The 13,373-nt window shown below is 53.1% G+C and overlaps 1 protein-coding gene across 1 annotated transcript in view; it reads left to right on the forward strand.

Annotated features, from left to right (window-relative positions):
• The window catches only part of NFASC (neurofascin), a 165,702-nt gene that overhangs the window by 100,522 nt on the left and 51,807 nt on the right, over positions 1-13,373 (forward strand). Inside the window, exons 4-9 of the mRNA XM_052654213.1 lie at positions 1,944-1,961; positions 2,615-2,720; positions 4,582-4,778; positions 5,237-5,359; positions 7,354-7,524; positions 11,644-11,694. Of these exons, the coding sequence (XP_052510173.1) occupies positions 1,944-1,961; positions 2,615-2,720; positions 4,582-4,778; positions 5,237-5,359; positions 7,354-7,524; positions 11,644-11,694 (666 nt within the window). The remainder of the gene's footprint in view (positions 1-1,943; positions 1,962-2,614; positions 2,721-4,581; positions 4,779-5,236; positions 5,360-7,353; positions 7,525-11,643; positions 11,695-13,373) is intronic.

Here is a 13,373-nt window from a genome sequence, read left to right on the forward strand (position 1 = left end):
TTAAATGAGTCAACTTCCCTTTCAAGAACCAGACACTCCCTGGGCGATGTCTCAGGCGGCCTCCATTGAACTGGCCTATGTGTAAAAGAGACTTGAAACCCATGTGGGCAAAGCAGACTGTGTTAGGCTTCCCATCCGGGGCGAGGCCAGGGCCCTCAACTGGATATGAGGACCCAAAAGACGTCAGATGTATCCTAAGATGAAGTAACCAGGGGCCCAGGCTGGTAGTCAGGGAAGTGGGTCAGGGGTCAGCCCTGCTGCTCCTAACCGTGGGCCCCTCCCCCTCCTTACCCCTCCCTGCCCAACGCCCCTGGCTTTCCAGAGTCACCTTTCTTGGGTCCTGGCAGGAGAATCATAGATGGTTGAAGGTGCTGCGGTGGGGAGCTTTCCAGAGCCTGTGTTCAGAAACCAAGATTTCTGCTGTTCCCCTTGCCTTTTCCTTCCTTTTCTATTTCTTGCCAAGGTCGCCCCAGGCACATGGTAAAGCAGATAAAATTTCTCTTTAATCCGTGAACAGGCCACCCACCCCAGCCCACTGAAAGAATCCCTTTGAGCCTTTCCATGAGCCTTATTGTCAAGACTTTCACTTCCCAACAGTGTGTAGCAGGGCCCTCGCCCCTGCTGCCCCCCACCTCCCCTCTCGATCTTCCCTGTCCTGTGGCTCCTCTGTGTCGCTTGGTCCTGTCTTAACTCTGCTTTCTCCAGGCCGCCCCCTCAGAGCCTCTAATCTCCTCTTGCACATCTCACTGATCAAGTCAGAAAGTTTTGAGGGCATCATGGTACAGCCTTCCCCCAGGGAGTGCTCACTTGGAAAAGATCAGCTCACCACACCAGCAGTGTCTGACCTCTCCACTGGCCTGAAATAAGAGTGGTCTACAGTAATGTAATTGTGTAATATATATAGTGATGTAACTGTGAGGAAAAGACATCTTAAAAAGTTATAGCAACACGTGTTCTCTTCTCTGCAGAGAAATTTTCGCCAAACCCTTCTCCCCACGAAGAATAAACCCTCTAAAACCTTGCTGTTCACTGTGTGGCCCGCAAACCACAGGCACCAGCGTCACCTGGCTGCTTGTTAGAAATGCAGGCACTCAGACCCCCCCAGACCTACTGAGTCAGAGCCTGCATGTTTACCAGACAACCTCCCCCCGGGGGATTCTCACGCTGATTAAGATGTGAAAGGCCCACACCCCGAACACCCCTGTGCATGAGCACCGCACGTCTCAGGTGAGGCCGGGGGAAATCCGTGCCCCCTGCCGCTTTGCCCTCCTTGTAAAAAGCACAGAAAGCAGTGGTGGGTTCTGCTGCGTCTCCAGAGCTGTTCAGAAGCAGGGTTTCCGTAGAACAGTGCACCTGTGCCGTGAGCAAATGACAATAGTTCATCCTTCCCTTGAGTTTTCCAAAGGATGGCAGAGGAGGAGACGGTGGGAAGATGCTTTCAGGTGTGAAGGAGAAGGTGCGGAGCAATGAGGCTGCGGACCTGACTGGCCCTTGGGCTTCGCCCTGCAGCAGTGGTTCAGCTCCACCCCTTCCGCGGCCCTCCAGCCTCACCCTCGCACCCCTGGCTGAGGAGCCTGCTTTCCTCGGGGGCATCTGGAGATGACGAGTGGCGTCCTCAGACCTCAGCCTCTTTTGAGCAGCATTGCCAGTTCTGACTTGCAGATTTCCCTGGAAATCACTCGGCCAGAAGCTGGTCATTTGCTCAGCTGTGCGGTCTGGTCCCCTGGGGGAGGCGTCCCCTTCTCCATGAAGCGTCGCTGGGTCTGTCCCCACCCCTGCGTGGCTATCCCACAGAGCTCCGAGGCCGGGAGGAGACAGCCACGCTGGCCTTCCCTCCCCCTGCAGGCCGGGGCCTGAGGCCGCCTGGGTGACAGTCCTGCCGATAACTGATAACCGTTGTCTTCTTTTCTCCCCTCACAATGCTAACCCTCGGGAACTAACAGCAAGCATTCAGAATGAGCGTAAGTCCCCTGGGGGCCTGTCTGCACTGCGCCTCTGGGAGGTGGCGGGCAGTAAGAAGGGGCGGGAGAAGGTGGAGGACACTGGGGTGCTAGCGGCTTCTGGAAGGACCGCTGCCTCCCGTCCTCAGTGGCTGGCATGGCAGTGCAACGAGGGCTTCGGATCTTGGGGCTGGGAGCTGGAGCTGGCTCTTTGGCTGCAGACAAGCCCCTGGGAAGGCCTCTGGGGACTAAAGCGGCTTTCAGCCCTAGCCTCACCGCAGTTTGCCAACTATTGATCCTACAGGGCTCAGAACCATCATGGCAACTAGGTTCTGGAAATCGAGCTGCTTTTGGTTCCTTTATTCATTCAATGAACATTTATCAAGAGCTGTTGTACGCTAGACATTGTACTAAGCATTAGCATATATGAACGAGTACACCAAAAGCCTGGCCTTCAGTTTCTCATAAAGATGAGAACGTAAAGGGGTTCTTCTTATGCTCAGTCCTTGACGCACCACGCCCTTTCTTGCGACCCTGTTTAAGCAGTTGGGTCTCTGGAACGGGGCACTGCTCACCGCTGCTGGCCTGCTTGTCTGGGTGGCTCCTGAAGCTCTTAATTTCAGCCGTTCCCCAAGGGCAGGTCCCCTGACTGCTCACTGTGTGTGCTCTTGCAGTGTCCCAGCCCCCGACCATCACCAAGCAGTCAGTTAAGGACCACATTGTGGACCCCCGTGACAACATCTTGATTGAGTGTGAAGCCAAGGGGAACCCTGCCCCCAGGTGAGTGCACGGTAAATCCAAGCTGGGTGGAGGGAGCAGGACCTGCAAAAAGGGCACCGAAGCAGCCCCTCCCCCGGAGCCTGATGCTAGTTGAAGCAGCTGAGAAATCCATTCAGAAAATGTCCACTAGGCACCTTCTAGGTAGAAGGTACAGTTTGGATAACTAGGAAATGTAGTTGATGAGGAATCTGGGGGCCGGAAAACTTAACTGGCTTCAGTTCTCACCAAAAAGCCAGGACTAGATGTGAAGTTTTCTGACTTTGAATACAATTCTTCCCACTGTTTATGTTTCCAGCATCCACCCAGTGCTTAGCTTACAGGAAGTCCCTCTTCGCGCTAACTTTGGTCTTCCATTCTGAGTTCATATCCGCTGATTTATGTGCATATTAAGATCATACGGTGGGCTTCCCTAGTAGCTCAGATGGTAAAGCGTCTGCCTGCAATGCAGGAGACCCAGGCTCAATCCCTGGGTCAGGGAGATTCCCCTGGAGAAGGAAATGGCAACCCACTCCAGTATTCTTGCCTGGAGAATTTCAGGGACAGAGGAGCCTGGTGCGCTGCAGTCCATGGGGTCGCAAAGAGTCGGCACGTCTAACACACACACGAGAGCATATGAGATGTCAGCAGACATGAACCGCAGGCCTGCCGTGGCAGGCTCTGTGTAAATGTTCCTCACACCGTCTGTTCGCCCACCTCACCGCCCTTCAGGGAAGGACCCGTGTCCTTGTGGAGAGGAAGTGACATGGAGGCACAGAGATGTCAGGTACCTAACCCCAGGCCTCTGACACCCCAGACCAGGGATAGCTTCTACCAAGTGATAAGCACTGGGGATGGCAATGCCCACCCTCTTCGAAGCAGCAGCCACAGGCTGGAGCTCCGGCAGCCTCATGGCGGACTTGTACCCAGACGTGACAGGCCCTCAGGTCGTGTGTGTCTGTCGCAGGAGTCGTGAGGTGGGCAGGGCCTCGGGGTGGGCACCCTGCTTCTGCCTCCCTCCACGGGTGTGCCCGAGGCGGCTGGCCCAGAGCAGCGAGCCCAGAAGCAAGCAGGGCCTCGCTTGCCCGTGAAGAAGCAGGAGTCTCCAGCAGGGCATCTTGACCTCGCTTCTCAGGGTTGTCTTTCTCCCACAGTCCTTTGCCAGGCAGTGCCTGAGATTCCGAGAAGCTGCTGTCGTCCCTGCTTCTTTTAGGCTATGTCCTGGGCAGACACACGTCCGCCCCCAGAAAAACAGAGGGTGTCCTAGTCTCCTCATGCTAGGGCCCAGTTTTATTAAGGCTACTTTGTATTTTAAAACTGCTCCTCCGGGGTTGTAATGTACAGCTGCCATTTTATAATGTACATCCTCTGAGCAGCTCACAGATAACCTGGGGCCGTTTCACTTCGACCTTAGAGTCAGTTATCGAATAATGACACAGGCGGAGAAGGGCCCATTCCCTGATGTGTTGGGACCGGTGGAATAGGAATTTGGATTTGGGTTGAGAATGCTTAGGGGTGGGAGTAGCTGCTCACTCTGGATTTTAAAAAACCAGAATTGCTGCCTAGTCTTTCGAAGAGCACAGTCCCCACGGCCGCTTGGTATCTCTCACTTCAGTCATGGTCCCAGCCTCTGTTGGGTGGCACAACTTCTGCCGGGGGCCTCCTCAGAGACTCCCCTGGGTGGGACCCAGGACCCAGCACTTTATCAGGTGTCTGAGCAGGTCCTGCTGCTCAGCCAGGGCTGGGACCCACCGGTCTGGAGGAATGGTTACGGCCCGAGTCCCACTCTAGGGCCCTGAGGTTCTGGCCTGGAGCCGGGAGCCTGGAGCCCGCCCTCTACTCTTGGTTGTCCCTGACCCTAACCCCCAGCCCACGTCATCCACAGCTTCCACTGGACACGCAACAGCAAGTTCTTTAACATCGCCAAGGACCCCCGGGTGTCGATGAGGCGGCGGTCCGGGACGCTAGTGATCGACTTCCGCAGCGGCGGGCGGCCGGAGGAGTACGAGGGGGAATACCAGTGCTTTGCCCGCAACAAGTTTGGCACTGCCCTGTCCAATCGGATTCGCCTGCAGGTGTCCAGTGAGTGCTCGGGCCGGGCCCAGGATGCCCCGCTGCTGGGTTGGTGGAGGGCAGGGCGTAGAGGGTTGTTCCAGAAGGGCCGCCCGCCCTCGGCCTGCCGCTACCCGGGGCATCGGCGTGCCTGGCCTCTGAGCAGGGGTGCGCCTCCCCCAACTCAAAAAGGTTCCTTGGAAAGGAAGTTTCCAGACCGCTGTGGAACAACCTCACTGACCTGTCCGGGGCACAGGGCAGGGAAGGAGAAGAGCCTTGGGAGATGTGTGTTCGTTCAGTCTGATGAAAGGCCTCCCCTGCCTCTCCAGGCCACGCCTGGCTCAGACACACAGACCCTGTCCCTCTCGCGGCCCTTCTTTGCCCTCCCGTTTCCTCTTCTCTTTGCCCTCCTCGCCGCCACCTTCTAACCCAGCTCCTTGCCCAGCCCAGCCGTCACCCTCATCGAATCCTCCTTTGTTTCTCCCCAGAATCCCCCCTGTGGCCCAAGGAAAACCTAGACCCTGTCGTGGTTCAAGAAGGTGCCCCCTTGACGCTCCAGTGCAACCCCCCACCTGGGCTTCCGTCCCCGGTCATCTTCTGGATGAGCAGCTGTAAGTCTCGAGGGCCTGGTGCTTTATTGCTGTTTTAATCTTAGGGAGCATTAAATGGGAAGGGGTCTTCCCAAGGCTAGACGACCTTGACTCGTGAGAACAGATATAAGGTGACTGTGTGACTGAGAACACGGGCTTTGCAGAGAGAGGTCGCTGGGGCTCACTGTTGAGCCTGCCTGCTATTAGCTGTGTGATCTCAAGCAACTTGTTTAACGTCTCTGGGCCGCAGTTTCCTCTTTAAAAAAAACTAGGGCTGATAAATGTATTTATCTAATAGAATTATTGTGAGAATTCAAATAACAATATATCCAAAGTGCTTATAAGAGGGCCAGACATACAGTAAGTGTTCAGTAATATTTGTGATGATGGGTAAGAGCAAGAGAAAAAGAAATGGGTCAGAGGACGAACTGTCAATCAGCCGGTTGAAGGCAGGTTGAAACCAAGCCTCTGTCGATCTTTGGTTCATCTGGATCTGCTCTGCTTCAGTCTTCTCGTAGGACAGAAAAGGGATTTGGGAATGAAACTTTGGATAAAGGAGTGATGGGGAGACAGGGTGTTTGGAGCAGGGAGGACAGAGTACCTCATTCAGAGCTTGTCCTGACTCAGTTTTGGACAGAGGCTCTCTGAACTGTCCGCTGTTTCTTCCTGTGTTTTCAGTCAGAATAAAGGGAGGGGGCATTATGAAGATGGATAGAAGGCTGCCATCTCTCTGAGCATCTCCCTGGCTTCCTGCCCCCCTCCCGTCCTGAATGGATGGCTTTGTGCTCAGTCGTTGCCCCGGCCTTGCCTCATCACAGTGCGGATGTGTGGGGAAGGCAGCTGGCCACAGGCCGGAGGGTTGGTCTGTGAGCCCCTCTCAGCCCCGCACCGCGCCGGGTGGTGTTCACGCTGCTTCCTGAGCATATCCCATGACCCTGCTCTTCCATTCTCTCCGCCACCTCCCTAGCGTGAGCCACCATCAGCTTTTCCTTGGGTTACAATCATCATCCATACCTGGCCTCCCTGGTCTTTCTAAAAATGATCCTTTCATTCATATGCCCTCCCCACCCCCCCGACTCCCCAGTTCAGGCTGTTGGTTCTTACCTTTAGCACACACTGTTCCTGCTGCTTAGAAACGCCTTAGCTCCTTCCTCTTCTGCCTGGTAAATGTCACGGGACCTTCAAGCCTCAGCGCAAATCCCAGGATGGACTGGGCACTCCTCTCAGCTTATCCCCTTGTCACCGCATGGCGAAATTAATTAAATAGAACTACCTTTCAAGAGAAAGAGACAGAAATGGTGACTTGAGAAGCAGTTGTCAGGGATAAGAAGGAGATACCTGTGAGTAAGTTGTCAGCCTCATGTTTTTACAAACCTAGCAGCCTAGAAACCTGGTCATTTGTGTTTACAGATACAGTGCTTGAGGAAAAAATGCAGACAATGTGGTCAGCATTCTCAGCCCCTCCTATGATGTCATTAATCTTGAAAAAAGCACATATTTGCATATTTTAGCATCACTAAAATTGGAGAGTGTCCTAAAGTCGACACTATGCATCACTGATTGGTGCATATCTTACAGTTGGTGGTGCTTTTTTCTTTCTTGGGGATGCGTGGAGGTTTAAAAAATAAGACAAGCGAACGTGCCTCCCGGTTTGGGGAACATCTGAAGGACTGTGTTTCCTCCCTCTGGCCTCGGAGCCAGTCAGATCTTTTGTGGTATGAATGGGAAATAGAAAGGTGTGGTCACAGACCATGAACATGGTGGGCAGACAGGTCTGAATGGAAATGCCACTCCCCTTCACTGCTTTTGCAACCCGGATCTTGTTAAATCCTCTGCTTTCTTATCTCTAAAATGGGAATGACCCCTGCCTCAGGGTTGACAGTATTCAATCAAATACTGTGGAGCTCCTGGCCCCGACCTGGCCCTCGGTAGGTGTTCAATCTCCAGAACTATGATGATGTTTCTTACTGTTCTCAGTACTGCTAACCTCCCCCTGTACCCCTGCTTCCTTGTAGCCATGGAGCCCATCACCCAAGACAAGCGTGTCTCCCAGGGCCATAATGGAGACCTGTATTTCTCTAATGTGATGCTGCAGGACATGCAGACGGACTACAGCTGCAATGCCCGCTTCCACTTCACCCACACCATCCAGCAGAAGAACCCGTTCACCCTCAAAGTCCTGACCAGTGAGTGTGCGGGCCCCTGCCCGGGGCTGGGGGCCTGGGGCTGGGAACAGCAGCCCACTGAGCCCAGACAGCCCTGGGCACCTGGATCTGGGAAGTGCCTTGTCCCCACGGCTGACCTAGAAATTCTCCCAGCGCACTGTGCCTGAGTGACTCTAGCTGCTCTTTAGCCGTCTCTCTTGATTCTGGAGCCTTGAGTTAAATTTGGTCCTGCTCCAAATCAGTGCTTCTCAAACTTTGGTGGAGGAGTCAGAGTCACCTGGCAAGCTCGGCACTCTCACTTGCACCCAGTCCCTCGCCTGCCCGGGAGTCCTGGGCCTCTCTGGTCTGCATTAGTTCTCCAGGTGTCCTGGGGACACACCGGAATTTGAGACGCACTGCTGTCAGTGGCCATTCAGCACCTCCCTGGTGCAGTTGGCTTGACTATTTTTCGTCATCGTTTGGTTATCTTTATTTCTAAAATAAAGCAATCGCATGGAATATCGAAATTAGTGATACAGCAAAATAAATTGTGTTTGATTCTGTAATGTCAATAAGTGTATGCTGGACCGTATGGAATCGCTGTGTTTGCAAGTTGCAGGTTTATCTTTTTGTTTTATCTGTTTTCATTTTTGTTCCCTGATTGTTTGGCTGGTACCAGAATGAATCAGTGTTTCCTGACCCATTTTAGCATTGATGACCCTTCACCAGGAAAGAGAGAAGCTCTCAGTCTAGAGAGTCACTTTTTGCCAGAGACAAGCCAGCCTGGAGCTTTGGCTACAAAGTCCTCAGCCTGCTCAGGACACTGGAAGTGGCTGTATTGGTTTATACTGTGGTTTTGTCACCGACCTTCGGTATAAAAGCCGCCAAAGATGTTCATCTGTCTCAGGCAGTTGTGAATGTTTCAGTACCGTGGACAGAGGCAGTAGGGGAGGCGGTTGGGCAGAGGGCCCCCTGTGGGGCTGGCCGTTTCCACAGGTTAAAGGAAAGGGGCTGAGGCCTGGCTTCCCGGCTTCCCAGAGCGGACCGTGGGTGATTGGTGCTGCCTCCTGGGTGGGCGCGGGAGGCAGAGGAAGGCAGCGGTGAGCTCGCCCCTCTCTCAGGACATGTGGGCTCTTCTTGCCTCACTGGCCCCTGCGTGATGGGAACCGCGGTGCTGCGGGGCGGCCCGGCCCCACCCTCCAGCCGTCCCACGGGTGGAGATGGGCCCCCGAAGCAGCTTCCCTCCTGTGCACCTTCTGTTGTGGGTTTTTTCTCTTTTTCGTTCTCTTCACATTCTTCCCTTTTTTTCCCTTCTTCTCTGTTTCGCCTCCCCTTTCCTCTTTTCCCCGTTCATCTCTCTCTGAACCCCATTTCCTCCTCCCCTAATCTCCCCCTCCGACCTCTGCGGCTCCCCACACCCTGCTCAGAGCTGCCAGTACTCTGATAGCCAACAGGATGGCCAGCAACCAGGGACAAGCCTCGCTTGTTCCTAGCAGGGTTGCCCAGCTTCAGTCCACTTGCTGCCTCTTCCCTGGTGTTTTTTATTTCTGGATCCAGGCCCAGAGAGGACCCCTGAGAAGAAAGTTGGGTTGTCTGAGATGTCGCCTCAGTGCAGAAGGGACTGCCTGCCAGCTGGCTGAGCTGAGGAGGACAGTCTGGTCTGCCCAGGGGCCTCTGGAGCCAGGACAGGGCAGGCAGCCTCAGGCAGCGGTGGAGGGGCAGGATGTTAAGGCCGCACCTCCCTGGACCTCCTTCATTGCCTCACCGGGGTCCCTCTCTCCCGACCCAGGCTTGGAGCCTGCCTGCCAGGTGGGGACTGCAGAGTCAGGTGGCCACTGCAGTCCTGGGCAGAAGCTCTCACTGGTACTTGGGGTAGAGGCAGGGAGACAGAGGTGGTGAAGAGCCTTCCTTTGTAGAATTAAGCGGTTGAAGATTTCAACAACCTTTAGAAGCTGGACTTTCCAGAAACATCCTTTTCTCTACCAGAGTTAGGTAAGGGATATTTGTTTCTGCTGCATTTCTGGGTCCCCTTCTCCACCGAAACTCTCACCTCCAGTTGCTGAGAAATGTGCTGAGCGTTGGGGACAGAATCCTGTCGGCTTCCTGGAGTTCTCCCAGGGGCAGCTTTGGCTGGGAGCAAGTTCTGGGCATCCGTGCCAGCTCAGAACTGGGCTCAGTTGCTTAAAATAACTCAGCTGTGCTTTCTCTGCTTTCCTGCCTGGAAAGGACACAAGCGTTTTCTTGTACCTTCAGAACCAGGTCTGGGAGTGGGAGACAAATCAGACAAGTTGGGACAGCTTCAAAGACTGTTCTCACCAGGGGTTTCTTTCACAGTCTGCCCACTGAGGAAGAAATAAATCTCATCACAGCCAATTTTTTATTACCTGCATTAAAGGAAGGAGAGAAAGGATCTGATACAGAACACTGGGCAATATAAAATTATTTTAAAATCTTGCCTTGGGAGGTAGTCAAAGACAGTGAAGTGGGAATAACAAAGAGATGCCTGTCCCACTTTGGTCCCGGGTGCCTCCCGGGGACAGGAGGCAGCCATGGGGAAGGAGCAGGGCTGTCCTTGAGTCAGGCTGGAAAACTAACCCTCCTTCCTCTGACATCTGTTGTCTAAGTAACCTTCTTAGAGGCGTCAGGAAGTCTCCCTGAGTTTCTCAGATGTGCTTCCGAGTCCACGAAGCGTGGGGTCAGTTCTGAGCGTGGGCCCTTCTGTCGCAGCTGGTGGCACAGGAGCGTGGGGCGGCCCCGTCCTCCGAGGCCCAGCCACTGCCCCTCCCGCCCCACGCTGCCCTCCCTTTTCATGCCAGTGAGGGTCGGGTTCCACCTTTACCTCCAGATAAACCCAAGCTGCCTTCCCACACACAGGCAAGGTCTTTTACAACCAGCACACCCCTGTTTAAAGAATGGTCCTAAATAACGAAACTCCTTCCAGTGGACGTTAAGCGACTCTGGGACGCAGAGCGATGCCGATGCTCCTGTTGTCTCCCCGCCATGAGTGATAAGAGGATTTGATCCGCCTTCCAAGATGCAAATGTTCTGGCAGCCTCTCCTCCCTCAGGCTGCGGGGCTGGCTCCAGGCTTCTCGGGGCATCTGCTTGGCTTCCAGTCGGCTCTCCCATCCCTACCCTCTGTTGGTGCTGTCAAAACTTGAACCAGTAGCTGGATGGGGATGTTGGTAGGAGAATGAAAAGCTCTTTAAGGATGTTGGCATGATCATAAGCCCCATTCCAAAATGTCTTTCTCACTGAGGATTAAATGCCCAAAGGTTTTCATTACCCAACATCAGAGCCTGCTGGTCTTGTTCTGTAAGGGATGGCTTCATCCTAAGCTAGTCTAGAGAGCTTTGAACCTCTATCTTGTTAGCAGGCCTTTCCCTATTCTAAGTGTAGAACTCACAGCTCACGCACTCTCTCCTCTCCCAGGCTCCCTTTCTGAGCCTAAACTCCGAAGCTCAGCCTAGCTGTCCCCCTCTCCCTGAATCACTCCTCGCCTCCGCAGAAGGAGGCATTTCTGCCAACAGACTCAGTCTGGAGACCAGGATAGTGCCCATCTGGGCAGGCTGGGGAGTTCCTGTTGCTGCTCAGCACATGATTGCTGGGCCCTCCCAGCGCTCCTCCTGTCCCATTCTGTTGATGATCTGTCTCTACCTTCTCCCCTCATTTACCTCCCACCCCTCGCGAGCTGGCTTCTGCTTGGGTGGGTCTTTGCTCTTGCCCCAGGGCTCACTAACACTCCTTTTTCTTTAGCAACCCCAGAAGCTGGCCCGACCCAGAGTCCTGGGAACAGAGGATTTTGGTGGAAAAGAGTTGTTCAAATTGCTACAGGATACCACTAATTCATATCTCATTTGTTTGAAATTATAGTATGACCAAGCAATTAGAGGTCATGCCTAATTTCTTTATTAAAAAAGAAACTTATTACTGCCTTCTTTTGCAGGATTTAACCTTTTCTTCCCTTTTGGGAGCTGTTTTGTGTTGCTTGTTTTTCACCAAGCGTATTTCCTTTCCAAATATGCTGTGTGTTTCCTTTGCAAAAGGCCACTGGTGCTCGCTGGTTGTGTTGTGGCTTCGCATTTCTGTTGTTCTCTCCCGTTTATTGCCTCCTTGACCTCTCCGTGGTCCCTGTTTGCTCACCCTCTTTTGTTTATTGCAGACCACCCTTATAATGACTCGTCCTTAAGAAACCACCCTGACATGTACAGTGGTGAGTCGCCGTGGTAACCTTGGGAGTAACCTTGCCTGTCCTAACCCCAGTTGGCCTAACTCGACTGACACCGTGTCATTAACTCGTGCCGGCTGCCAAGTCTTACAGTTGGCCAGGTCAGGGTACCAAGGTGACTCCTGCAGAACTGGGAGGAAGGTGGCCAGTGTGGAGGGCGGAGGTGCTTGTGCGATGGTGTGGTCTCCTCGGAGATGCCAGCCTCCAGCTGTGAATTCTGGACAAGTTGACCTACCTGGTCAAACCAGGGTAGGACTTCAAAACAGCTTCTCAGAGGTTCAGTAGAAACTTAGGAATCAGTGGTGGGTGGACAGAGAATATCTGAAAATAAGGGACTTCGCACAGTCAGGAGGAAACAGGAAGTCTCATTTCCATCGGTGGCTTGAAGAGCACAGAAAACTTTGTAGTGTTTGTTTAGCCGGGTTTAAGTATCTGCATGTGAATTGCCTGCATCGTGCTCTGGCCTTAGTCACTGGGAATACATTTCACAGGTCCTACATCTCTTTAAAATTCACCTGGGAAATAGGAAGAAGAATCTTGCTCTGAGTTTTCTTTCCAGGTAAGTATAAATGAAGTTGGACCATCCGTTGCGGCCTATTACCCGATTCTCTTCCCTCCTCTGGAAGTGTGCTCAGATCCAGTCCCACCCCCTCCGCCACACATTTGCAAGTCATGGAACAGTTTCCATGAGGCATATTTCTAACTCATCACACAACTGGTTGCTCAAGCTGATTAGGAGAGTAATTGGCTCTTTCCACACCTGAGCTACCCCCCAAGCATGGCTCAAGGATGTCTCGTTTTCCTTGAGCAACCAGAGGCATCATCATTTGCTGGCTCTGGAGATGCAGCTGCTCCCAGCATCAGTTGTGACTCAGAGCTAAGGCTGCAGGTTCCCAGGGGGGTCACTGTGGGCTCAGAAAGATAGGAAGTGTCTGTGTGGTGATGTGCTAATATAAACTGATCAGTATCTGGAGTGAAGGAAGGGAAGGGGGAGTGAGAGCCAGGGAGACAGGCAAAGGCTTTAACTTGGCATCAAGCAGCCAGAGCTGCGCTGAGATCCTGCCAAAGAGATTTACTGCCCAAGAATGCAGGGGACCTCTGTTGGATGCTGGACATTGCTTTCAAAATAATGGGGCCAACCACCATTATGTCAAGAGCCTCAGAGTGCTGGTGTGAAATGTGCCTTCTTCTAAATTAGATTCTGGGTAATCTGTCATGGATGTAGTCTTTAGGTTGGAGTCGATAGAAGCCAGTAAGTCTCATAGAGGCCATCTGGTCCAAGCTCCTTGCTTTATATAAGGTAAACCATCGAGGCAGATGTGTAGAGTTATTCTGTCAGTGATAAGTTTGAGTGATTCTAGCCATTTAATAAACTAGTATGTGACTGGTGGTGGATAGTATTATGAGTAAGCAGGAGTTAGAAGAATCATCCAAGGCTGGGAAACTAAACAAAGCTCACGGGAGCTCACAGGAAGATTAGCCTCATATCCTCAATCCAAGGTGCATGGGGCTGACCAAGTATGACCTGGGCTAGAAAGAGCATGAAGTCAAAGTGAGGCACGTGCTGAACCAAGGACAACTGGCTCACATGCTTCTAGAAGAAAACAGAAGGTGACAAGGAAGGAGAGAAGATATAGTCCTTCCCTGAGTTCCTGGACAGAGAG

This window comes from Budorcas taxicolor, chromosome 16, assembly GCF_023091745.1.
Source record: "Budorcas taxicolor isolate Tak-1 chromosome 16, Takin1.1, whole genome shotgun sequence".
Lineage (NCBI taxonomy): Eukaryota > Metazoa > Chordata > Mammalia > Artiodactyla > Bovidae > Budorcas > Budorcas taxicolor.